The 27,540-nt window shown below is 38.2% G+C and overlaps 1 protein-coding gene and 1 long non-coding RNA gene across 2 annotated transcripts in view; both read left to right on the top strand.

Annotated features, from left to right (window-relative positions):
- The window catches only part of ADGRV1 (adhesion G protein-coupled receptor V1), a 566,041-nt gene that overhangs the window by 460,721 nt on the left and 77,780 nt on the right, over positions 1-27,540 (top strand). The window contains 1 exon segment of the mRNA XM_017886717.1: positions 8,682-8,839. Within this exon segment, the coding sequence (XP_017742206.1) occupies positions 8,682-8,839 (158 nt within the window).
- LOC108538554 (uncharacterized) overlaps positions 27,047-27,540 on the top strand; it is a 2,231-nt gene continuing 1,737 nt past the window's right edge. The window contains exon 1 of the long non-coding RNA XR_001888113.1: positions 27,047-27,205. This is a non-coding gene — a long non-coding RNA (uncharacterized LOC108538554). The remainder of the gene's footprint in view (positions 27,206-27,540) is intronic.

Raw genomic sequence — 27,540 nt, 5'->3', positions numbered from 1 at the left:
TTCCAGGTGAGGTGATGCCTCGCCCTGCTTCAGCTCTCGGTGGTCAGGCTGCAGCAGCTGACCAGCACCGATTGTCCGGCACTCCCTAGTGAGATGACCCCAGTACCTCAGTTGAAAATGCAGAAATCACCGGTCTTCTGTGTCGCTCGCGCTGGGAGTTGGAGACTGGAGCTGTTCCTATTCGGCCATCTTGCTCCGCCCTCTAAGTGAGAGGTTTTCAAAGACTGCTAAGAACCAGTTAAATCAATAAGCATTTCTTAAGGATCTGATTGTGCAAAGCTCTGGGAGAAATATAAAGAAAATGTTATAGTCCCTGTCCTCAAAAGAACACTGGCATATTTACCACTAACTTGAATATGTTTATACTGGAATTGTGGAAATAATTTTCAAATTGTAGAGGTACACTGAAGGGCAGTGAGCCTGTTTATGGTCCTAGCAATTTGACGTTTTATAATTTAGGCGTTATTTTCCCCATATATACATAACAATAATGGTTTCTAGTTATGTTTCAGTGGGATAATGCATGTGAGGATTGGGTTTCATACCCTGCACACGGTAAATGATTACTAGCAGTAGTAGTAGTGGCAGCAGTAATAATTAGTCTTAATTATCCATCCAGTTCAGTTTAGGAAAAACTGTTTCCCTCTCTCTCTCTAAGTGCATATGCTTTCTTAATGTTCCATTTCCCTTTGTAGAGATTATCTGCAGTTTAAGCTTAATGTTATTCAAAGTATAAACTTAAACAAAAATGCATTTTAGGATTTAGTTGATTCCCCTGGATATGAAAACAACTGCTATATGCTCTACAACAGAAAGACAGAAAGAGGAACGTTTTCCTACCTTACAATTGTTTAAACCCAAACTGTATTTCTCCTTTTCTCTGATGTTTTCATAAATTTATTCCTTTTAAAAAAAAATGCACTTAAAGTATTTCTCTAAGTCTCTCCAACCATTTTGGATTGACCAGGAAATACATACATACACACACAATGCATGCATGCATAAATTCGCAGGTAAATAAAAATGTATGTCAAATAAGAGCATTATCTTTGGAAAGAACGTAAATTGAGTATACAAGGAAAGGAATATTGAAATCATAAATAGTGTCTTAGACTTTACAAAGGATAAGCATCTATAGAATAACATCTGTATCTTCAACTGATAAAATCAATAAGTAGATATACTGTACTCTCTATACAAATTAGAAACCAGTTGGTGATAAATGGTGAACAATTCTTGATTGCTAGACCATCCCATGTACTCCCCAGATAAAGTAGGTCATCACTATAAATTTCCATGTAGAGAAGAAAAAGGTAGTTGAAGTGACAAATGTGTCTTTTAATGTAGAGGTTATCATTGAAGAAATACTCAGGAGACCTCTGAGGGAGGCTGCACCTGAGCCTGGGAATCATGACTATCATCCCTGTCTTAGAAGTTCTCACAAAGAAGACCTTGGACACATTTATTGTCCTTTCATTACGTGAGTCCTTTTCATTACCTGTGTAACCCAGATATAACCTGGCTGTCCAGCTGCCTGGATTTCTTCAGATTTTCCAGTTTGCCAGGGTCAACTTGTTCTTTAAAATATAATTTAAATAGACTCAAATCACAATCTCACGCACAGGGAGTTCCCAGCATCCATTCCAGTATTTTCAGTGGTTGTAAGTGGAGTTCATGTCTCTCCTAGACCCCTGTGCCTCTGAGTTCCTTCTTACAAAGATTTCAGACAGGAATAAAGAAATTGAAATACTCCATGCCACCCACATGAATTTTTTTTTTAAATCAAGTTGGGTAACGCGAGTGAAAATGTTTCAGTAAGTATAAAGCATTACCGAGGAGAGATAATAATCTTACTAACTTAGAAAGTGAGTAAAAGCATTATGAATACTCCGAGGGTAGACTCAGAAGAGGAAAAACTGAAGGTAATGAAACAGCATCTACTTGTTTCATCTGGCTAAATATAGAGAAAAAGATGAAGTCCTGACAAGACTTTGAAGTGAATTAGAATTGTCTGTAGGTTCTAACAAGAAAATCTATCCATGAAAGTTTTAAAAGGAACAGTAATAGTTATGTGGTTGTAAGACCCCAAAAGACTATTTGACACCTAAAGTGAGAAAGATTCCTGAAGTTCTTTGAAGGTGGTTGAGCTGTAATTACAGAGAACACATTCTCCTCACCTTTTTTAAGGAAGCAAATCTACATGGCCTTTGTCTCATTTTCTCTTCTCATATCTGCCAGATGTGTTCTTGAAGCAATGGCTGCATGTTAATCAGCTACTTCCACAGCCCTGGTGCAGGCATTGCCTTCTTCCTCCTGATTTCTTATGTTACTTTCAGTTTTTCTAATAATTCATTCCCAGCCTTATTTCAAAAGCTATTCTAACATGATATTCACAGTTTCCTATCACCCCTCATCACTTTCATGTGCTCTAATCCTCAAACTAACTACCTGAATATACTGTACCTCTAATTTGGGTGAACTGGAGGAAATTCTGGTTGGCAAGGCTACTTTTTTTTTCTTTCAAGGGTAGAATATAGTTCATTTATCTTGAACATTTTTAAGTATTTGGGAGAAATTTTATTGTACACCAATAGAAATTTTATTCAGACAGTATTGTTCAGAAAATCAGAATAATGCCTATGAGCTTTAACAGAAGAGTTAAAAGATAATTTAAAACAAGAAGGTGTTAAGTATATGAGACATGATTTGGGGATGTGGAATCATAGCTGGTCCCAGCTCCTCTCCATGGACCATCAGGGAGTAGGAGCCCATTTGTTATCTGCACCATGGATTACCCTGGTACCCCTGCCTCCTTTGCAAATGTTAAGTGTTTCATAACGCTGTCTGACTCCCTGATCCCTAGGAGGTAGCACACAAGGCAGGCAGTTTTTGTTTGAAGGAGACTGGGACGGAGTCCCGACTGGACAACAGTGAGCAAGGGGATTGGCCCTGCGGTTCTGCAATGCTCTAAGTAGAGAAGGTAAGAGGAGCTGCCAACGAGAACAGGCATGCTGTGGGAGCAAGCCCTCCTCCTTAACATTCTGGTCCGACATTGACCAAGTGGAGGATGAACATGGAGTAGGTACTCTCAGGGGCCTAGTACTTCTGAGAAGTCATGACTTGTGGAGCTCTGAATAAAAGGAGAAAAGGGGATGGCTTCAGGATTGGGTCATTTTCCTGCCCCTTTTCTGAAAGGATGAGCCATCGATGTCAAGTCATCCTATAAGCAGGGAGAACTGCAAAGGAGACTTTATTTATTTATTTATTTATTTATTTATTTATTTATTTAGTTATTGAGACAGAGTCTCGCTCTTGTTGCCCAGGCTGGAGTACAATGGCATGATCTCAGCTCACCACAACCGCTGCCTCCCGGGTTCAAGTGATTCTCTTGCCTTAGCCTTCCAAGTAGCTGGGATTACAGGCATGCGCCACCACACCCAGCTAATTTTGTATTTTTAGTAGAGAAGGGGTTTCTCCGTGTTGGTCAGGCTGGTCTTGAACTCCCGACCTGAGGTGATCCGCCCACCTCGGCCTCCCAAAGTTCTGGGATTACACGCATGAGCCACTGTGCCTGGCCACAAAGGAAATTAAGATTAGCACTTAGAGAGTTCCCTTCTCTTCCTGAGTGGAGCAGTGGACATGTCTGGTTACTTCCAACCTCCCAAAGTTTCACGTTGCTTGTTTAATTTTTTAATCAAAATAATGTGTCATCAGCTGGAGGTCACCTTTCAAAGTCTGTTCTTACAGCACTCTGTATGAAATCTTTATATTCCTAGAGCAACTCAATAATTGAGTCAGTAATTTTCCCTATTTTGCTATCCCAAATTGAATTATGATGACATTTTTCAAGACACAAATAAGGCAGTGAAACCTATGTGTGATTCTTCATCAGTATCTGAATTTGTATAAGCATCTTTAGGCTACTTGCTGTCAATGGAATCCATAATTCACATGAAAAAAATAGGTGACCTTTTGAAACCAATATACATAAGAATGAGTAACCAACATGGCCACTATTTTTAGTGCAGGAGTATGTTCAATATTAAGACCATTAGTGTTTGCCCATTTTATTTAATCATGTGTCCTTCATGTGGAAGAATTAGGTCTTATTGCATACAGATGAGTGTTCAGCTAATGATTCAGGCTTCATGCTATCAAAATTCTAAAAGCCAAGAAATTTATCATTTTTATATCCCTTTGCAGATACACAGTATGTGTAGAAATATCTCTTGAAATATGCCTTGTTTACATGAGAAATACATTAAGCAGATTATGTTCATTAGAAATAGTATCTGAGTGGCCGGGTACGGTGGCTCATGCCTGTAATCCCAGCACTTTGGGAGGCCAAGGCAGGTGGATCACAAGGTCAGGAGATCGAGACCATCCTGGCTAACACGGTGAAACCCCATCTGTACTTAAAAAAAAAAAAAAAGCTGGGCATGGTGGTGGGCGCCTGTAGTCCCAGCTACTCAGGAAGTTGAGGCAGGAGAATAGTGTGAACCTGGGAGGCAGAGCTTACAGTGAGCCAAGATTGCACCACTGCCCTCCAGCCTGGGTGACAGAGTGAGACTCCATCTCAAAAAACAAACAAAAAAGAAATAGTATCTTAGGCCTTTAATAATATATTTCTTTTTAATATAAAATTGAGGCACTCACACACACAAGAAAATAAAATACCTAGGAATACATCTGGCCAAGGACATGAAACATCTCTACAAGGAGAACTACAAAACACTGCTGAAAGAAATAATACATGACACAAACAAATGCAAAAGTATTCCAGCTTGTGGATTAGAAGAATCAATATTGTTCAAATGGCCATACTACCCAAAGCAATCTACAGATTCAATGTTATTCCTATCAAACTACCAACATCATTTTTCATAGAATTAGAAAAAAGCTATTCTGAAATTCATATGAAACACAAAAATAGCCTGAATAGCCAAAGAAATCCTAAGCAAAAAGAACAAAGCTAGAGGCATCACGTTACTTGGCTTTAAACTACACTAAAAGTCTATAGTAACCAAAACAGCATGGTACTGATACAAAAACAGACACATAGACCAATGGAATAAGTTAGAAAACGGAAAAATAAGGCCACACACCTACAAACATCTGATCTTCTGCAAAGCTGACAAGAACAAAGGACAGGGAAAGAACTCTCTATTCAATAGATGGTGCTGGGATAACTGGCTAGCCATATGGAAAAGATTGAAATTGGAGCCCTTCCTTACACCATATACAAAAATTAACTCGGGTTGGATTAAAGACTTAACTGTATAACCTAAAACTATAAAACTCCCCAAAGAAAACCTAGGAAATATCATTCTGGACATAGGCCCTGGCACAATGTCCATGGAGATTTCATGACTATGACCCCAAAAGCAATTGCAACAAAGACAAAAATTGACAAGTATCAGCAGAGTAAACAGACAACTTACAAAATGGGAGAAAATATTCACAAACCATGCATCTGACAAAGGTCTAATATCCACAATATATGAGGAACTTATGCAATTGAACAAGCAAAGAACAACTCCACTAAAATGTAGACAAAAAACATGAACAGATACTTCTCAAAAGAATTACAAGCAGCCAACAAACATACGATAAAATGCTCAACGTCATCAATTATCAGGGAAATGCAAATCAAAACCACAATGAAACACCATTTCATACCTGTCAGAATGGTCATTATTAAAAAGTCAAAAAACAAGAGATATTGGCAAGGTGGTGGAGAAAAGTGAATGCATGTACACTATTGGTGTGAATATAAATTAGTTCAGACCATATTGAAAGCAGTTTGAAGATTTCTCAAAGAACTTAGAACGTAACTATTTGTCCCAGCAATCCCATTACTGGACATGTATCCAAATGAAAATAAATCGTTTATCAAAAAAGACACATGTACTTGTATGTTCATCATAGCGCTATTCACAATAGCAAAGACATGAAATCAATCCAGGTGCCCAGCAATGGTGGGTTGGATAAAGAAAATGTGGTACATATAAACCATAGAATACTATGTAGCCATAACAAAAAACGGGAAATCGTGTCCTTTGCAACAGCGTGGATGGAGCTGGAGGCCATTATTCTAGGCAAATTAACACAGGAACAAAAAACCAAATACCACGTGTTTTCACTTATAAGTGGAAGCTAAGCATTGGGTACTCTTGGACATAAAGGTGGCAACAACAGTCACTGGAAATTGATAGACGGGGAAGGGATAGAGTGGGGCAAGGATTACGAAACTAACTTGGATATTTCGCTCACTGCGAAATGACCTGTGACTTTTTAATAATGACCATTCTGACAGGTATGAAATGGTGTTTCATTGTGGTTTTGATTTGCATTTCCCTGACCTGTGTCATTTCACAGTGAGTGTGACTGTGATGGGGTCATTCATATCCCAAACTTTAGCATCATGAAATATACTCATGTAACAAACTTGCACATGGACTCCCAGAATCTAAAATGAAAGTTGAAATTATTTTTAAAAAATTAAAGCACTATTTTCCCAAATCAGAAGAATGAGTGTTTCCCTGCTTACTTGTATTTTGGATTCCTTCTAAACAGGCTATGTGTGTTTTCCCCTGAGTTTTCTTCAAAGTCTAGTATTTATGGCTGTATTATAATCTAGGTTTATAGATATTATATTTTTGAAAAATAGAGAAAGTGGGGAAAATACTTTAAAAGAGACACTTCTTACTATTAAGGTTTCTTGTAATTAAAAGTATAGTCTTGTAACTTGGAGGTATATCCCTTACAAGAATACTTCAGAAGCAGTTTTAGATATTGAGAACCTGTTTAACATTCCTCCATTTTGAGATTTTCATGCAAGATTTTATGCAAAGCACAAGTGGATGTTATGTTCCATAAGTAAAAATTTCTACTTATATCTCTAAAACCATTTTGCTGATAATTTCAGTGTTACCAAAATAAATAAATAAATAATCTAAGTTTGCCTTGGACCCCGTTGTCCTATCTAAACTCTGGTAATAATAAATATAATTGTGCAGTGTAGCTTCCAAATGGAAAAATTATCTTCATTTTCAAGAGAGAATAGATGGCTCTTGGGGAAATGTATAGTTTAGGAATAAGAAAACTGTCAGTCACTCAAAAAACAAGATTGTGGAGATGACAAGAGTGGAGCCCTGGGAGTCCTCAGATTTGCCTTTAAGCAATACCTTCTCTCTTATGGTTCCCAAGGGATACTGGGCTGGAAAAGCAAGGCAAACCCATGCTTTGTTATTAGCTCCCTAATTGTGACATGATCCCTCATCCTTTATTTCCTCTGTTAGGAAGAAAACTCCTCCCAGGAAGAAAACTCCAAATGGAGAGAGAGGGAAGGAAGGAAAGAGCAGAAAGGGAGAGAAGGGAGAGGGGGTGGAGGAGAGAGAGCAGGTGGCTTGGCCTCCTCCTATGCAGGAGCAGCAATGGCCTCTGTGACCTTTTACCCTGAGGGGCCAGAGAGGTCAAGAGAAGTCCCTCTGACATGATCAGTCATTGACAGGACACAGTGACTTTGTCATCAGCCCCATGGCCATAAATCCGGATGGCATTCTTCTTTTGAGGTTAAATAGAGAAAGGAAATAGAAAGGAACCTGGAACTCTCCCTGGAATCCACCAACTAATTTGAAACATAAGCTGGGCATGACTAGATTAGTGATTCCTAAAGTGTGTTCCAGGGCACATTAGTCCTATAGCATGACCATATGTCTGTGTATCTGTGTGTGCATGTGTGTGTGAAAAAGGAGAAGGGTTTAATTTTCGTTGAAGTCTACAAATGATGGGTTAAACAAAATTTACTAAATGCTTTATGTGAATTATTTCAGTTAATCTTGACAACTAACTTTTGTTGCGGATACTATTATAATCCTTATTTTATTTATTTATTTATTTTTATTTTATTATTATTTTTTTAGATGGAGTCTCACTCTGTCACCCAGGCTGGAGTGCAGTGGCATGATCTTGGATCACTGCAACCTCACCTCCGCCTCCCAGGTTCAAGCAATTCTCCTTCCTCAACCTCCCAAGTAGCTGGGACTACAGGCACCTGCCACCACGCCCAGCTAATTTTTTTTTATTTTTAGTAGAGACAGGGTTTCACCATGTTGGCCAGGCTAGTCTCAAACTCTTGATCTCAGGGGATCTGCCAGCCTCAGCCTCCCAAAGTGCTGGGATTGCAGGGATGAGCCATTGCACCCTGCCTGTAATCTTTATTTTAAAGATGAGAGTTCAGAGAAGTTAAAAAATGTATCTAAAGTGACTCTTTTTTTTTTTTTTTTAAGATGTGGTGCTGGATTCGATAGCCTGATTTCAGAGCCCAGATCTCTTGACTCCATGACTTTCTGTGGCTTTTTAAAAATGAACAGATATGTACCCTTAACTTCTGTGAGATGTACATAGCGTGCATCTCTCAAATTTATTTGGCCATAACCTTTTTTTGCAGCTTTCTGAACTTTACACGAGGCGAATGTTCCAGGGAACCTACTGTGTGAAGCAGTGGGCTAGATTTAATCGGATGTTGTACTCAAACAAAACTTAAGTTTGGCAAACCAAAAATCTGATGTTGCCAGCATCCAGATACAAAGAGCTAGTATAAAGTAGTGATGTGATACATTCTGAATTTAGAAATATCTGCACTGAGACTGAGTTACCTCTTCTCATTTCTCTTCCAGGTGTTTTATTCCAAATGTCTATGCTGCTTTGTTCACTGCAGCTCTTGTTCCTTTGATGTGCCTTGTGGTGGTGTTCGTGGTGTTCATCCATGCCTACCAGGTGAAGCCACAGTGGAAAGCATATGACGATGTCTTCAGAGGAAGGACAAATGCTGCAGGTTTGAAAGGAACTATATTTGTACTTTGGAGATTGAAACGCTTTAATGGTGGGAAAATGTCACTGCATTTTTTTTTTTATCAAAAGAGGGAAATTCAGCTCAGCTTTCAGCTCTGAAGCCACAAGTTAAGCTATAGCTCTCCAGTTTCTCCTGCTTCTTGGTACCTCTGATGTCTCTCTTTCTCCAGGGCTCTGTAGGGTTTATTGCTCGTTCCAATTTTGTCCTTAAGATATTGATAGCCAAGTAAATGAGTCACAGCCTTGGGAGCCACTTCCCAAGCCTTCCTTAAGTGAAACAATAATAACTTGTGTTCTCCCTGTGAAATCTGTTCATTTCTCTCCGATTTTGAGACTTCTGCACAGTCGAACAAACATCCACAGTGCTCATGAGTGTGCATGCGGAGCTCTGGTTGTGCTGACAGATGTTTAAAAACATGTAATCAGACAGCTACATAAGTGGCTACACATGTCTGGTTACTTAAGAATGCAAGTCTTTCTAGTTCAAATTGGCTTTCACTGCAGCTCATATTTCCCCTTTGAATCATACCTAACAGAGGGTTTTATGATCTGATTCTTTTAATTATTGTTTTTAGATTAGAGGCCCTCAGGAATTTTCTTAGCTAGAAGCGATAGGCACACACCTGCATACAGAAAATGCTCTGTAAAATGTTATGTGAGTGACTGGGATATTAGGGAGCAGCTTAAGAACTGGGAGTAGAGGATCCCTCTTGGGCCAGTGAGGAAGAGAAGTCTCCTTTTCTCTAAAGTTTTACAAGTCTAAAGTCAAATGAATGACAGTCTTAGAGGAATTCTTCACATTTTAAGTGCTTGTCAAAGTTTAAGCAAGTAGCATATATGATGTATCTAGACTAGTGTCTAATACATTATTAGGGGCTCAGTAGCTACAGGGTGTCACTCTAATGTAATGCAGTTCTAGTTCCTGAACTTGATCAGTTAATATGCAAAAGGATTTTCCTTGTAGTATAAAGAAAAGACACTCATTTGTATTACTTTGTGGGATAGTTTGTAGGATAGCAGTATCTAGCCAGCTCTTTTCTATTCTTTCTCATTTAGCGTGCAATCCTTGTGTTGGCAGAATTTTTTTTTTTTTTTTTTTTTTTTTTTTTTCTAAGACAGGGTCTCACTCTGTCATCCAGCCTGGAGTGCAGTGGCACGATCTTGACTCATGGCAGCCTCTGCCTATAAGATTCAAGCAATGCTGCTTCCTCAGCCACCTGAGTAGCTGGGACTACAGGCATGTGCCACCACGCCTGGCTAACTTTTGTATTTCCAGTAGAGATGGGGTTTCACCACAATGCCCAGACTGGTCTTGAACTCCTGAGGTCAGGCAATCCACCTGCTTCAGCTTCCCAAAGTGCTAGGATTACAGGCATGAGCCACCATGCCCAGCCGAGGAATATTGTTTAAGGTTATGATTAATTTTGACTCCTGTAATAAAAAATACTCAATGTATAAATTTTACTTTTTCATGGGACACAGAATTTATCTAGAAGCTATGCTTGTTTTTTTCAGTTTTAATACTCTTTTTTTAATTACTTTTTTTAAAATTTAACTTCTTTCTTTTTACATTTATTTTAGGTTGAGGGGTACATGTGCATATTTATTGTGTAGATAAATTGCATGTCACCTCATGGGGGTTTGATGTACAGATTATTTCACCACCCAGGTAATAAGCATAATATCCAATAGGTAATTTTTCAGTCCTCACCCTCCTCTTTCCCTCTACCCTCAAGTAGGCCCCAGTGTCTCTTATTCCCATCTTTGTGTCTATATGTACTCAATATTTACTCCCACTTACAAGTGAGAACATGTGGTATTTGGTTTTCTGTTCCTCTGTTAGTTCACTTAGGATAACAGCCTCCAGCTCCATCTGTGTTGCTGCAAAGGAGATGATCTCAGCTTTTTATGGCTGCATAGTTTTCCATGGTGTATGTGTACATTTTCTTTATCCAGTCTGCCACTGATGGGTAATTAGGTTGATTTCACGTCTTTGCTATTGTGAATAGTGCTGTGATTAACATGTGTGCATGTGTCTTCATGGTAGAACAATTTCTATTCCTTTGGGTACATGCCCAATAATGGGATTGCTGGGTCGAGTAGTAATTCTGCTTTGAGTTCTTTGAGAAATAGCCAAGCTGCATTTCACAATGACTGAACTAATTTACATTCCTACCAGCAATGTATAAGCATTCCCTTTTCTCTACAGCCTTGCCAGCATCTATTATTTTTTAACTTTTTCATGATAGCCATTCTGACTGGTGTGAAGTGGTATCTCATTGTGGTTTTGATTTGCATTTCTCTAATGATTAGCAATGTTGAGCATTTTCATATGCTTGTTGACTTCTTCATGGCACATATGTCTTCTTTTGAAAAGTGTCTGTTCATGTATTTTGCCCACTTTTTAATGGTCTTATTTGGGTTTGCCTGTTAATTTGTTTAGGTTCCTCAAAGATTCTGAATATTAGACCACTGTGAGATACATAGTTTGCAAAAATTTTCTCCCATTCTGTAGGTTGCCTGTTTACTCTGTTGATAGTTTCTTTTGCTGTACAGGAGCTCTTTAGTTTAATTAGGTCCCATGTCAGAAGCTATGCTTTTAATCAACTTGGGATTCATCTTATTAAAATGTACATTCTTTTTGGGGGAGAATGGTCATTTGTTTTTTCCTCTAAGTGACAAGATTTGTTGTTTTATATATAATGTAAAAGTGCCAATGCTTGCATGTTTTCAATAATGCTAACATAGGATAGGGGCCTAACATAGTGAGTTAATTCTTTGAATGCCTAAATCACCCCATGCACCTCTTGAATATGCTTCATTACTGATATAGTAGATAAAACAGTACCCTGATTATCGGAAAAAGATAGCCCTCAAGCATTGAATATAAGGCAAAAGTTCCAGCACAGTTGTATCTTAACAAGGGAACCCTCTCTTACAACAAAATGTGAATAGAAGCATTGCCCTATTGTTGTATTACAAATAAAAAAGTATAATATTTCTAATTCCCATGGCAATTCATTCTAATAGTCATTATACTTGGACTTTTGCTACAGTTTTCTGATTAATATCTCTGATTCTACTCTTTTTATTCTCCATTTCATTATCTCAGATGTCTACATTTTAAAAATATAAAGTGGATTTCCTCATTCTCCAGCATTTCAGTCAAGGTTTCTCTCATTGTCCCCCAAAAAAGTCCAGTCCCTTTAGCTTACAAGAGTTTCCACAGTCCAACCCGGGACCATGTTTCCATTCCCAAATTAGTTACTATTATCCTGCATTCTGACATGCCAATCTATTTACTTTTTCCTAAATTTGCCTGACATTGCCATCTTTGCTCATGTAAAGAAATCTGTACTTTGAGCTCCTCCCCATTAGTTGGTAAAACCCATGTGCTCAATAAGTGATATGGGAAAACGTAGATGAGTGAGAGACCAGTGCAAGGGGCTTATCAGCCTCCCATATTCTTTATTAGCTCTACAAAGCTTTCCAAAATAACTTCAGAATCTAAGCAACAGTGATGTGCTTGACAATCACAAGTTAATTCTCCTAGACATCCCTCTACTTCTTTACAGAAATTCTAGAAACTTTCAATATTCTCCCTCTTTTGTGAAGCTTTAGGAATTGCCTCTTTACAGAATCACACCAAATAAGAATTACTCATTCCCTTCTCTATGCCTTTAAAGTACTTGTCCCTTTAGTCATTGTAGCCCTTATCTTAGAATGGAGCAGTCATTTGTTTTGGTGTGTGTGGTTGGTGAATTTCCTTAAAAAATTATTAATTCCTTGAGGGCAGGAACCATTTAGTGTTCATCTCTGTATCCCCAGGGCCTTGCAGAGTGCTCAGTGGATAGCAGGAGCATAATTAATATTTATTAATTAAATGAATAAATTAATAATCATCAGTGTACCACAAAATTCTATAATTGTAAAAATGGATACCCAAGCTAAAGATAGCATTAAGAAGGAGAGAAACTGTAATATTATCAAAGTAAAAATTAAATGATTTAATTATCTGATCTGTTTGTAAATATTCCTCAAAAGTTATTATTATTAGGACTATTTTTATAAGAAATATTTTTTAAAGTTATATAATCCCAAATTCTCTATAATTCCCAATTCAATTCAATTCCCAATTCCAAAACTCTGTAATTCCCAAAACTCATGTTCAGCTTTGCTCCCCACCTGATCTTTTGTGTTTTTATTTTCAACGTACTATAACTCACCTGTACTTGAATATGCTCCACTTAACTCAAATTCAAAATTTCTTTTTTTTTCTTTTCCAGATAATTCTTTTCTTTTTTTTTAAATTATACTTTCAGTTCTAGGGTAGATGTGCACAACATGCAGGTTTGTTACATAGGTATACATGTGCCATGTTGGTTTGCTGCACCCATCAACTTATCATTTACATGAGGCATTTCTTCTATTTACTCTACCACAGAGCAGTTGACACTCTCTGTGAATCTTTTTGCTAAAATTCTCTTGTGCTAACCTGTTAAATATCCAGTTAAGATGGTACTATAAATTCACGTTTTGCCCTCTGCCTTACTCTGTATACAGAATAGCCAAAGAATAATATATAACAAAAGAATGTTAAAAATACCGTGAGCATCTCTATAGAACAGAAATCAAGCAGAAACACCAAATGTACCCGTAGAATAGGCCAAAACCATAGACCTGATATCTTCTGGGGCCCAGAAGCAGGTAGACGCAGGACGTCTTGCTGGGCTCAAAATCTTCCATGATTTCTGTAGAACTGAGCTTCAAGCTAATCACTCTCTTTGTGGATTAAATGTGCCTGACCACAGGAGCAACTTTGCATCACATTTGTTCACTGGTTGTAATGAATACAAGTAACCATCCCTTACACCGTGTATTTTGAGTGACTTTTTTGTTCCCAACATCCCTTCATTTCAAACAGAGTTCAGATAAACTCAGTGAAACCCAAAGGAATGGGGAGAACAACGAATAAGCACCTCATAAATGGAATACACTCAGTGCTATAGATGCCCACCATCAACCCCTTCCCTCCCTGAGCATGGCCTGGGACAGGACACCTTGGCTTTTTGTGGCCCATTGACTGCCATGGACCAAATTGTTGAAGGTCAGTGACTCCTAATGAGAATCACTTGCCTCCTTCTCCCTTCAGTGGGTGGATGTGTAGTGAGAATGAGTTTTGATAAAGGTATGTCCCTGAACTAAATTTCAGTGTCTCAAACAGCATTTTAAACAAAGCCTGTAATTTTTGGGCTTGGTTTTGATCTCCGGCAAAGATAAGCTTGTCTCTCTTTTTAGGCTCATTAGAATTTACTGACTCCTTTCTGATTCATGATCCAGTTCTTATATGAGGAATGATTCATAGATCAGGAGAGGAAAATTCATTTCAATCAAGAAAGGAAGTAGATGATTACAAATCCCTTCCTTCTAAAAATCCCACACATAGGTTTCAATATGATATATGAAAACGGAAACGTGGCTTGATCCAGCTAGTCATGTAATGTGAACCTGAGGTATTTAGAATCTCCTGGTACTGTAATGGCCACATCTCTTACATGGGAGCCTTATTTGAGGATGAATGCTTCCATTTCTTCAACCTTAGAGTGAACAACAACAGTAGTATAAATCAATATTTTGATTATAAAATTATTGAAAACTTTTATAGTGAATATTGTAAATGCTCATGCCTTACATCCTAAAGTTAAATTTCAAATAGTGTTCAAAATAAATGAAATCCAAAGGAAAAAGAGGGAAAGGAAAGGGCTCCTGTTAAATAAACTGTGTTGCAGTCTCCAAAGATGGCTGCCATCAGTTACTTTTCTCCTTTTATGTAGGTGCTACTCCTCACATCAAAGGATGGAGACTACCTCTCATCCTTTTACATCTGGGCTGGCTTTGGACTTGCTTAGACCAATGTAATGTGATGGAAGTTTTGCTTTCTCATAATGGGCCTAGACTTTAAGATGAATGGCAGTTTTGGATTCCTTCCTCTTGGAAGCCAGCCACCAACTAAGTTCAATTACCAAGAGACCACCATGGTGGTAGAAACCCCAAGCTGGCCATGTGGAGCAGACATGTGCAAAGGCAGGTTCAGCCAGCCTCCAGTTGTGTCAGGCAAACCAGCTCTGATTCCGGAAATGGACATGTGAGTGAAGAAGACTTCTTGTAGGTTCCATCCCCAATGGACACCACACAGAGTTGAAAATCTGCCTATCCCAGATTGCAGAATTGGGAGAAATAGTACATTATTTTAAGTCACCAAGTTTGGTGCCAGCTTATTATGAAGCAATCAATAGCTGAAACATTCTGGTGTTTCAATATCCTCATTATTCTCACATCAAACTTGTAAGTATGTCATTGTCCTTTTAAATGTTACTGCTTGCAGAAACCTTTAGGGTTTATAAATAAAAATGGAAAAACATGATATGATTTTTTTTTCCTAAAGCAGAATTGGGGCTTCTGCTAAAGTAAAGTAAAAGTGATCTTACCCAGTAACAGTACGTACTTGAATAGGATCCAGAATGACCAACATAACAGGTTTCACATGTCCTTGGCAGTTAGACGCATGTTTGAAGTCTACTCCCAGTTCCATTTCTGAAAATAACATTTTAAAAAAACAATGCCTTGGGGCCTAAGGAAAACCCTAGCTTCTTGCTCGACCATGAACAGACACTCCCACTCAATCTTGAAAAAATCTTTGTGAAACACAGTTCACTCTTCCCACATTTTGCCAATAGTGGTGGGGGAAATCCCACATATTAAAAACATATACATATGGATGCCCATTCTCTGCTTAGGTTTTTGACCTCATTCCTCAAAGATTCATATCGGAAATCTCTCTGCCTAGAAGATGATGTGTAGTCATTCAGCGTTAGTTTTCTTCATTATTGTTTCTGAAAACACTTGGAATTTGATATTGCTCATGAAAAACTCCTAGAACAATAACATCAGGAGTTTCCTAAGGCTTTACATATCGACATGAAAAGTAAAAAGGAAAATCATACTGTGGAGAGAAGGCTTAAATTTCTGTTGAAACACCCCTGATTTACACGTGTCGCCAAAAAGAAAAGGGGCCGACCACTTGTGGCAGACCTGGACCTTTCTAGAATTCAGGTTTCCTGGATTTGTTACTTTAGTGAATTGCCTTTTACCAGTCTCAGTTGGACATGGATGAGGACAAAGGTAATCCCCCACTCAGGCTATTTCAGTACTAAACTATTATGTTTAATTGACATCTTTTTTCTAGGTGGACAGAGGGCATAGAGCATGGATATGGGACGGGGGTGAGAGAAAGAGTAAAGGGCTGGCACTGCATGTAAGTGGCAGGTCTTTGGTGATCCACATCATGGTTGTTGTCATCATGATCACTGCCACCCATTAAGATTCACCATTCACCATTCATCAGGCACTGTGTTAAGAATTTCACGTAGCCGGCTGGGCGCAGTGGCTCAAGCCTGTAATCCCAGCGCTTTGGGAGGCCGAAACGGGCAGATCACGAGGTCAGGAGATCGAGACCATCCTGGCTAACACGGTGAAACCCCGTCTCTACTAAAAAATACAAAAAACTAGCCGGGCGCGGCGTCGGACTCCTGTAGTCCCAGTTACTCGGGAGGCTGAGGCAGGAGAATGGTGTGAACCTGGGAGGCGGAGCTTGCAGTGAGCCAAGATCGCGCCACTGCACTCCAGCCTGGGCAACAAAGCAAGACTCCGTCTCAAAAAAAAATAAAATAATTTCACGTATATTATCTCAATTTAATATATACATATGTACATAATATCTGTACATATTTATGGGGTACATGTGATATTCTATGACACACATAGAATGTGTAATGATCATGTCAGGGTACTTGGGATGTCCATCGCCTTGAATATTTATCATTTCAATGTGTTGGGAACATTTCAAGTTATCTCTTCTAGCTGTTTTGAAATATACAGTACATGTTGTTAACTGTAGTCAACCTAGTTTGCTATCAAACATTTTATCTCAATTTTTACATGAAGCCTGTGAAGCAGGTATGATTTCCTCTAGTCAGACAAGAAAATCAAGGAAATGAGAGGCTTAGAAACACTTTCACATTTACAAAGCTGTTAAATCGTGGGATTAGAATCGCAGGTTGATTCACAGGCTCTCCAGAGCTGCCATTGTTGTTAACACCAATACTTTTGCCCTTACCATTTTGTTTTCAAAACTCTTCTTGGTAATAGTGACATGTAAACATTAAATATTAAACTTAAAGAACTCTAATTTCATAAAAGTAGTATTAGACTTCACACCCAACTCCACCCCACCCTGCAAAAAAAAAAAAAAAAAAACTTGAAGCTATCAGGGTTGGAAAATTAATCTTTCATCTTCTACTTAATCTTCTGATTTCCAGGAAAGATTGGCCCTCTTTATGGTGTACCAAAACATCCCTAGTTTTCCTCACTATTCTCATATGTAATGCAAGTATAATAACATTATTTAATTTTGTAGGGTTATGTGAAAGATAAAATTTTAATTCATATAAATATTTAGTATAGTCCCTGAAACATACTAAGCACTCAATAAGTGTTAGTATTTTTATTAGTATAGGAACCCTTTCAATATGTAATTGGTGCAGAATACAGTCAGATATATAACTCCTTTCTCCTGTGTACTTCACCAGTGTCTCTCACATGTTCCCCTCCCTTTCTTCATGATTTTGGCTGGTGTATTCGCTCAGGCTACCATACAAAATACCATAGACTGGGTGTCCTAAAAAACAGACATTTATTTGTCACAGTTCCAGAGACTGAAAGTCCAAGATCAAGGCATCAGCTGATTCAGGTCCTGGCGAGGCTTGCATGGATATTTTGCTGTCTCCTCTCTTGGGTGAGAGAGAGCCTTCTCATGTCTCTTCTTATAAGGACACTAATTCCATCATGGGGGTTCCACCTTCATGAGATTATCACCTCCTGAAGGCCCCATCTCCAAATACCATTGCATTGGGAGTTTGGGCTTCAACATACAAATTTGCAGGATGGAGGAAACAATTCAGTCTGTAGCACCTTGGTGATGTCTCCCATCATCTCATCCTTAGACTATTACAGCTGTCTTGAGACCGATGTTGCTCAGTTCTCATCTATCCCCATTCCACACTGAAGCATTCTAAAAAGCAAAATTGACCATGTCATAAAATCATCCAATGACAATCATTAGACTATAGAATAAAAGGAAAAATTCAGGAGCTGGTCATGGTGACTCACACCTGTAATCCCAGCACTTTGAGAGGTCGAGGCAAGTGGATCATCTGAGGTCACGAGTTTGAGACCAGCCTGGCCATGGTGGCAGATGCCTGTATTCCCAGCTACTCTGGTGGCTGAGGCAGGAGAATGTCTTGAACCGGGGAGGTGGAGGTTGGAGTGAGCCGAGATCACCCCATTGCACTCCAGCCTGAGCAACAAGAGTGAAACTCCGTCTCAAAAATTAATTAATTAAAAATGGTAAAAATAAAACAAATATTCACTGCTTCTCCACATAGTCTTTAATGTCCTAACCATACTTACCTAGTGCTGCCACCTAAAAGTGATATGACTTCTGATAAAACTCGACTTAAATAACACAACTAAATTCACTCTTGCTTGCTGAGTTCATCACTTATGGTGATGAGAGAGGAGACGGAATAGAATTAAAACTCATTTCCATCTTGATACCCATGATAAATAAGCTTCAGTAGGGTGTTAGTGGAAGATACGTTAACATGATACACAATTAAAGCCAATGTCTAAGAGTATCAAAGTGATGTTGTTGTTTAGGTGCATCGCACACTCTTTGACCCTTCCTGTGGCTGGCATCTCTTGTTGACATGTGCATATCACTGCCATGCCATACGATGTTTGACCCGGAAAATTAATGAAACATTCTCATTGTTTATCAGTTTTGTACTCAGGCTAAGTAAGTTTCCTATCTATTTTCTTGCCATTGTTCTCCAAATTAATAATAAATTTTAATTTTCCTGGCAGATCCTATTTTTTTCTGAGATAGAGTCTTACTGTATTGCCCAGGATGGAGTGCCATGGCACAATCATCGCTCCCTGCAGCTTCAATCTCCTGGGCTCAAGAGATACTCCCACCTTGGGCTCCCAAGTAGCCAGGACTATAAACACATGCTACCATGCCCAGCTAATTTTTTAAATTTTTTTACTTAAGAGCACTTTTTAAAAAATGGATGACTAAAGTTTTTCATTCAACTCTTGGCTAATGAAAATACAGTTACTGATTTTTTAAAATGTTTCTCTCCAGGATTTTATTCATAATGAGTATATGTAAAACTTGACGAGTCGAGAGCAGAAAAATTAGTCTCTTGAGGCTGTTTTATCTTGGAATAAGTATGGCATTGAAAGCACTGTGTTTCTCTCGAGCTGGTCTATGAGCCATCTCAGTTGGTATCAACATGGTGATACTGTAACACACTATGGTTCTCTCTCCCAAGTTCTTACCTGTATTTCTATTCTTGGTTTGCAACTTTTTCCATGTATTATTTGTTGTTATTTTCATTATTTAAAGTTACCTCTAATTTATGATTCAGTGCCTATACAGTTCTTTAAGGAAATACATAGTCCACAATCCTTTGTATGATCATACTTTAAATACATGAATCAACTGGTACATTATTAAAGAGGAGATACAGAAATAAAGGAAAATGGGTTTACTAGTACTAGAGAAACAGGAAGTAGGGAAAGGTAATTTGGGGAATTAGCAATTGCATCATAAATTTCTTTAAAAATGAACAGTTAGCACAATACCCATGATCATAATGCTATACTCAACAGTTCACATAGTATAAAACTCAAGCATATAGAAGACAGTGACATTTTTACAGTATGATACATATTTCTAGATGGACAAGAAAGACCTACAGGAGAGAGAAATATTTAAGATGTGAGGCAGTTGTGGAAAATTCAATGAAACAAGTTCCAAGAGTAGGCGCACATGTATACCTATGTAACAAACCTGCACATTGTGCACATGTGCCTTAGAACTTAAAGTACAATAAATAAATAAATATATATATATATATAGGCCAGGCGCAGTGGCTCACGCTTGTAGTCCCAGCACTTTAGGAGGCCGAGGCGGGTGGATCACGAGGTCAGGAGATCGAGACCATGCTGGCTAACACGGTGGAACCCCGTCTCTACTAAAAATACAAAAAATTATCTGGGCGTGGTGGCGGGCACCTGTAGTCCTAGCTACCTGGGAGGCTGGGTCAGGAGAATGGTGTGAACCCAGGAGGCGGTGCTTGCAGTGAGCCAAGATTGTGCCACTGCACTCCAGCCTGGGGTGACAGAGTGAGACTTTGTCTCAAAAAAAAAAAAAATATACACACACACACACACACACATATATATAGAAAAAAAAGAAATTTTGCCAATCACCAACCCACTCTTTGCCACACAGTTCTCTTTTATCAGCCAATTAGTGCTACTCTGTAATGGATACTAATTTATTATAAGTACTCTTAAGTAAGCCATCTCTGCTTCTGAGACATCCTCTGGATTATTTTTAATTGATAAGTCTTAAGCGATCTTTGAAACACATTCTACTACCCTGAAGTCTGTGTTTTATATCTTCTGTCCTCACTGTCTAGTCAAGACATGAAAACAACATGGTGTTATCTCACACAACTTTCCTTGTGTTCTCTGATCATTTCTCTTTGCCATCTCTCTTCTTCGCCATTTTTCATTTCATCTTAGATGAGAAAGTAAGTGGCTCATTCTCACCAAAGCCAGCTCTCCCAATTGTGTCTTTCATCTATTTTTCCTACTCTTGGAACTTGTTTCATTGAATTTTCCACAATTGCCTCACATCTTAAATATTTCTCTCTCCTGTAGGTCTTTCTTGTCTATGTAGAAATATGTATCACTTTACACTGCCTAGAAGAGCTTACTCGTAATGCTGCTGCTTTATCAAATTACTGCCGTGCCTCTCCTTTCTTTTACCAACAACTACTCTTGAAAAGTAGTTCATACAAGTTGCCTGTTCTCATCACCTCCTGTTCACTGTTAAGCCTTCAGAGTACCTTGCTTATTCTCTTTCATTCATCACTCATGACTTTGGGCACCACATCCACTGACCACTCTTCTCATCTGCGTTATCTTTCAGTTCCTCTGTAGAAATCACTACTGATAACCAGCCTTCCTTGAAAAGTCCATCTCTCTTGGTTTTCACAACACCCTATTCTTTTTACAAGTATTTTCCTGCTAACTCCCAGGTCATAACCCTTTCTTCTTATGCCTGAAAACTCTGAAGTTTGTGTATATTCCAGGGATTGCCTTTGCTTTTTTTTTTACCTTCAATTTTTTTTTAAATTTTATTATTATTATACTTTAAGTTCTAGGGTACATGTGCATAACGTGCAGGTTTGTTACATATGTATACTTGTGCCATGTTGGTGTGCTGCACCCATCAACTCGTCAGCACCCATCAACTCGTCATTTACATCAGGTATACCTCCCAATGCAATCCCTCCCCCCTCCCGCCCATGATAGGCCCCGGTGTGTGATGTTCCCCTTCCCGAGTCCAAGTGATGTCATTGTTCAGTTCCCACCTATGAGTGAGAACATGCAATGTTTGGTTTTCTGTTCTTATGATAGTTTGCTAAGAATGATGGTTTCCAGCTGCATCCATGTCCCTACAAAGGACACAAACTCATGCATTTTTTATGTCATAGTGATAGTTTTCAAATCTATTACCTTGAGCCTAACTTCTCTCTCCACATATAAGCTCACATTTTCAAATGTCTTGGGATACATTTGCTTGGGTTTCTCTCTGATCACTTGTCCTCAAGATGTACAGATATTGTCATCAACTTTGCTCCTCTGCCTTATCCTAATTGCTCTGATCTCAGTGTTATTCTTTCACTCCTTTCTTTTCTTCTTCCTCTTGATACTTTTTCTGATTTTCCTAATCTGAAAGCTAGGGTAATTTCTTTCACTTCATAGTCATACTCTCAGATCAGTGGCTGTCAAAACTAACTGGTCATCAAAATTACTTATGCTTTCAGAAATTATGGTTTGATGAGTCTCACTATAGTGAGACTTACTAAATTAGAATCTCTGGTGATGAAGTTCCACAATTTGTATATTTTTAAACTCTCCTACTCTTTTCTGATTTGAGGGTACTACTAGAGATTCTATCTCTACATTTCTGTGCCTACCCCTTCATTACATTGCAGGGGCCACTCCTATGCCATTCCCCTACCCTCAGGCCTTCATTACTGAGACCACAGCAATCCTTCTCTAACTGGTGTCCCTGCCTCTAGCATTCTCTCTACCAACCTATTTTCTTTCCTATGAGTTTAAGCTATGTGAATATGCCACACCTCTTCTCCGAAATTTAAAATGGCTGTCCATTTCTCTGTAAAGTAATTATGTATTGTTTAACCTGGCCTTCAATATTCCTTCGTGACCTAGTGCTACAAACGTCTCATTACTCACCTTCATGGACCTTTAACACCAGCCAGAAGGAACAACCTACACTAATTTATGCATTTGCTTTACACTACACTAATTTATGCATGCCTCTCTTTATGCTGCTCTCACTGCCTTTGCCTCAATATTTGGATGTTCAAATATGGCCCATCTTCATAGCCCAGCCAAAATTCCTTCTTCTTCCCCCAAAGTTCCCTGATAATCATCAATATGAAGAACGTCTTGTTTTCCCTGAACTTTTATGTAACTTTTATAAATCTCTCCTATAATACTTATCCTACTTTTTCTTATAGGGTATATGCAAATATATATGTAATATTTACAAATATATAGTCTTTTATTTGTTTTGTTTTGTTTTTTGTTTTTTGAGAAGGAGTCTCACTCTGTTACCCAGGCTGGAGTACAGTACACTCAACTTGATCTTGGCTCACTGCAACCTCCGCCTCCTGAGTTCAAGCAATTCTCCTGCCGCAGCCTCCCAAGTAGCTGGGACTGCAGGCATGCACCACCATGCCCGGCTAGTGTTTTATTTTTTTTAATGGTAGAGATGGGGTTTCACCATGTTGGCCAGGCTGGTCTTGCACTCCTGACCTGAGGTGATCCACCTGCCTTAGCTTCCCAAAGTGAATGTATATAATCTTTGAGAGCAGATCCAAATATAATTCAACTTTTTATCTATCACATTTTATCTAATACATTTTGGTGCTAAAGAAATGTATTTCTTGAATAACAAACAGCAGCCAAAGTTTATCTGGAACTGTTCATAGTGTTCCACTTTTCAACCACTAAATCCTCACAATCCACAAAACCTTATTTGGGAGGCCTAGTATATTCAATTTACTTATGAGGAAATTGAGCCTCAGAGCAGTTAAGTAACTAATACAAGGTCACACAGCTAGTGAAGGCCCTCAAGTAGCCTGGTTCCGGAGTCCATGCTTGTAATCACTGTACTACTCTGCCTTTTTTTGTGAATAAATTCCACCCAGTCATATTTTTTAACCTCAGTGCATTTTTTAACATTTAATAGGCTGAGGGCTCGTATTCAAAAGAGATCTTTTTCTCTTAATTGAATTTGACAGAAGCAAGCTTTAAATTTTATCATAAATAACCTTCAAGAAAGCAAATAATGTGATTTACAATTAGGATTCATCAACTTCAAGGAAGAAGTAGAAATTTGCTTATAGGAAAGATTTAAACGTGTAGCATAGTTACATAAAGCTCTGTTGTACAATTTTACAAAGACTGTAAATCAGAATAGTTATAAATTAATAAGTAATTGAAATGAACAATATTTGATTCTTATACTCATTTAATTATATAATCTCCAAGACATGTGATTTCCTTCTCCCCATCTTTTTCCCCCAATGCTAGAGTATTTGCACATAAATATTTAATCCATGGTTATATTAAAGCTGCTTTGCTACCATGAAAAAAAAAAATGTTTTTTTTACAAACATCTCTCACAAACTTTGTCACTGGACAGACTCCACCAGGTAAAAAAATAAGTGAATGGAAACAAAACAAGAAGGTAGCAGGATCTGCCTAGCTTATTAAAGATGAAATTGAATAGTGGAAATAGCTCCATTTTGGAGGCTTAGGAAGCATAGAGACCAAAAAACTGTATGGCTGCTCATTTATTAGTCTTAAACTATTAATGTCAAATTCATAGTATCCAGAGTTAAATAAGATTCTAATGCTCCTTTTCTTAAAAAGAAAAATGGAAGCATATAGTTGTGAGCCTGGGGCAAAAAGAAGCTATAACATCAACCATACATTTGCTAATAATATCAGACACACCTGTGAACCAGTTTAACCATTAACAATTTAAACTCTACATTTTAAAAGCCCTGGAATAAAGAGTAAGGTCTACAGGTAATATTGACAAACAAATACAGAAATACAATTTAATAGTCTATCACTGGGCGCAAATCACTTTGATTAAATCACTTTGATCACTAATATACAAGTATTAGACAGCCTCTTTCTCCCTAGAGTATATATATGGCATTCAATCTGGGAATTGCCTTTTTTTCTGAACACCACTGTTTCCCTTTTTTTTCTGTAAGGGCTTGGTCCAATGTTGCTAGTAAGAATGAGCAATAAAATATTAGTTCACTCCCTTATGCATTAAATCCCTGCCACACCTGTGGCTATTGTACCATTGTTTAAATGGGTAAAAAACAGCCCTGCGTGAGTTATGTATCCATTTGCTTAATTAAAAATATAATTATTTAACAACAGAGAGTAACTAATATACCTACAGCTGTTGAGAAATACCATTATTTCTAAGACCAGACAATGCCCTGATAATCTGATAGCTGTTGGGAAAAGAGATGCAGTTAATCACATCGATACGAGAGTCAAAGGATTTAACTCAAGTCGACTTTTTAGAATAGTGATATGGCACGGGAAGTAAAAAAATTTAATCAAATTTTAAATTTGTGTTACAGTTTTGTGTGTGATGGTTAGAGAACCAAATGAAAGAAACAAAGGCAGCTTTGAGGTATGCTGGCATTTATCCAGATTGAGGGTGTACCAGAAAACAGTTCTGGAAACTGACATTTACGATAACTCATTCAAATATTTTCTTGCACAATTAGGTTTATGTTTAGGGTTAATTTTCCTGAGACATCATGCCATTTCTGACTCAAGATTTCAGCATTGAATTTGAGCCTATTAACTCTTAATGAGTGCTAACTGATGTCTTATCAAACTATCTATAAAAGATAACTGGCTATTCATGGCCAAATACATAGTCATCTAATGTCCAAAAATTAGGAGACCATCTAACCAGATTCAAAATACAGACATAGGTAGGTTTAAAGATGCATTGTACATTTTCATTGTATTACAAAAGTTAAGTGTGTTGGAAAATTGCTGTTAGCTGCCTGAGCATGCCTGTAGCTGCGTCTTGAGCTCCTTGATGGCTGAGTAACCGGTAATGTAGTTAGAAAACTAGGTTAAGCCAGTCTTCAGTCATTAGTTGGCTGACTTCATATTTGTTTTAGAACTCTAATCTTCTAAGAACTTGTTTTCATAATTCTACCTTATGAAACATTTATGAAATGTGTAGAAAATTACTAAGATAGCTGTAAACCCAAATGATAATTCCTTTTCCCATAGTTTCAATAATTTTTTTCTTCGCTAGAAGAAAACAGAGCACTTAACCTTTTCCTTAAGAATCACAGATCTATTTGATCCCCCCTCAGCAGAATATTATCTGGCACTTTCAAAGTACATGGTTCAAATAGAATTACTCTAATAATAGTTCTTGCGAGGTCTGTGTGGGTCTCATCTAACTTGGTTATTCTCCTTAGATTCAAAATTATAGCCTGCAAATTGAAAATTATACATAGCTTTTGCAAGGCAAGACCATAATTCTAGGTTTGAACCATTTTTTTTCAACCCCAATAAATCACATTCAAAGTAGACCTGACACTGGACTGTCTTTTAGCATCCAGGAGAGCCCTAAGTCAGCTGTTGACAAAGTACTGCATTTTAAGTTCCCAGAAAACCTTGAGACTCCACTGAGAATTTGCTTACATTCTCCTCTTTACCCCTGGAAAATATACTCTAGGCCAATAATGATTCACTTCTCTGCCTGCAGATCCAGTATGTCACCTGCACAGATCTTTCCATATCATGCTTGTATCCTTCACATATCAGTAAGGGTCAGGGTAAATCCATGTCAGAAGGTAGTCGGTGGAAGCCTCCACCATGGTTATGTTTACTGTTCCTACCTTTACCTCTAAAGGACGAGCTACTTAAATTACCTTCTAAGGCAAAAGTTCAAAAATTATGGGTGACATAGTACATTGATGAGTCCCACTGCCAACATATTTTACATGGAATGAGATGGCAAGGGAGAGAGTAGAGTAGATGGGATAGTATAGGAATGGGATGGGATGGGAGAGAGTAGAGTGGATAGGGTAGGATAGGATAGGATAGGATAGGATAGGATAGGATAGGATCGGATCGGATTGGATCAGATCGAATAGAATAGAATAGAATAGAATAGAATAGAATAGAATAGAATAGAATAGAATAGAATAGATCAAAGTGTGTCATACATTAACTTGGGTTTCATAAAAGTTTTCTTTAAAGATTGTATAGTTCACATGTAAAATGCGTTTCTCACTGTGGCTTGTGGTCAGAGTTTGAAAGTCAGTATTGTACAGTAAATTTGACTCATCAGTGGCCCTGGAACTGACATATGTCTATGGAAATCTTAGATAAGGTGGATTGTTTCTGGGAAGCATTTAATGCTTCCATCACACTTTTTCTCCTTCCCTCTTTTTTTCCCTCCCATTAAGAAACAATCCCATTGAAGTGTCTCTATGGAAATGTTACTCATAGGCAGCTTTGTTTACTAGCCACAAACTCCAATTTTTTATCAAGCCCCTGCAGCCCAAGAGCAATTCTCTCCCTGCTGTGACATCCACATTTCTCTCTGCACCTTCCCTACTCTTTAAATAAAGAGTGAAGGGGATAGTGGGGGTACAATTTCTTGTCAATTTTACTTTTAATTGTAGTATGTCTTCTTAGCCACTCCCATAAGGCCTTTTTCTTAATTTATTAAACTAGAATCAGAAATTGTCTTTTTAAATTCATTAAACTAGTGCTTGAGAATTATCTCATTGTTTTTGTGAGCTCACATTCTAGGAGAGTATTAAGCAATAAACAAATATGTAAATTGTGTTAGGATTCTCCATAGAAACAGAACCAACAAGAGATCCCTGGCAGATTGGAGACTGAAGAAGCTGGTGGTGTATTTCAAAGGCCTGAGAGGCAGAGGTGAATGGTGTAGATTTCAGTTTGAGTTTGAAGACCTGAAAAACCAGGAATGCTAAGGGTGGAAAAAGGAATGTTCCAGCTCAAGCAGTCAAGCAGAAGAAAGGTGAAGCTAACCTTCCTCCACCTTTGTGGTTCTTTTGAGGCCCTCAAGGTGTTGGGTGATGCCCACTGACATGAGGGAGGGCCATCTGCTTACCCAGTCTGCAAATTCACATGCAAATCTCTTTTGGAAACACCCTCACAGACACACTTAGAAATAATGTCTAATCAGATATCTGGGCTTCCTTTAGTCCAGTCAAGTTGACCCACAAAATTAACCATCACATAAATCATATAGTAAGTTAGATGTCAGTAAGTACTATGAAAAAACTAAGTCAGAAAAGAGAGAGTGGGAGAGAAAATAGAAGATGCCGAGAGGCCTTTTTTTTTTTTTTTTTT

The sequence above is a fragment of the Rhinopithecus bieti genome, unplaced genomic scaffold (assembly GCF_001698545.2).
Source record: "Rhinopithecus bieti isolate Rb0 unplaced genomic scaffold, ASM169854v2 scaffold_15252, whole genome shotgun sequence".
In the NCBI taxonomy this organism is placed as follows: Eukaryota; Metazoa; Chordata; class Mammalia; order Primates; family Cercopithecidae; genus Rhinopithecus; species Rhinopithecus bieti.
The sequence above is the reverse complement of the archived record's forward strand: the minus strand, read 5'-3'. Positions and strand labels throughout refer to the sequence as shown.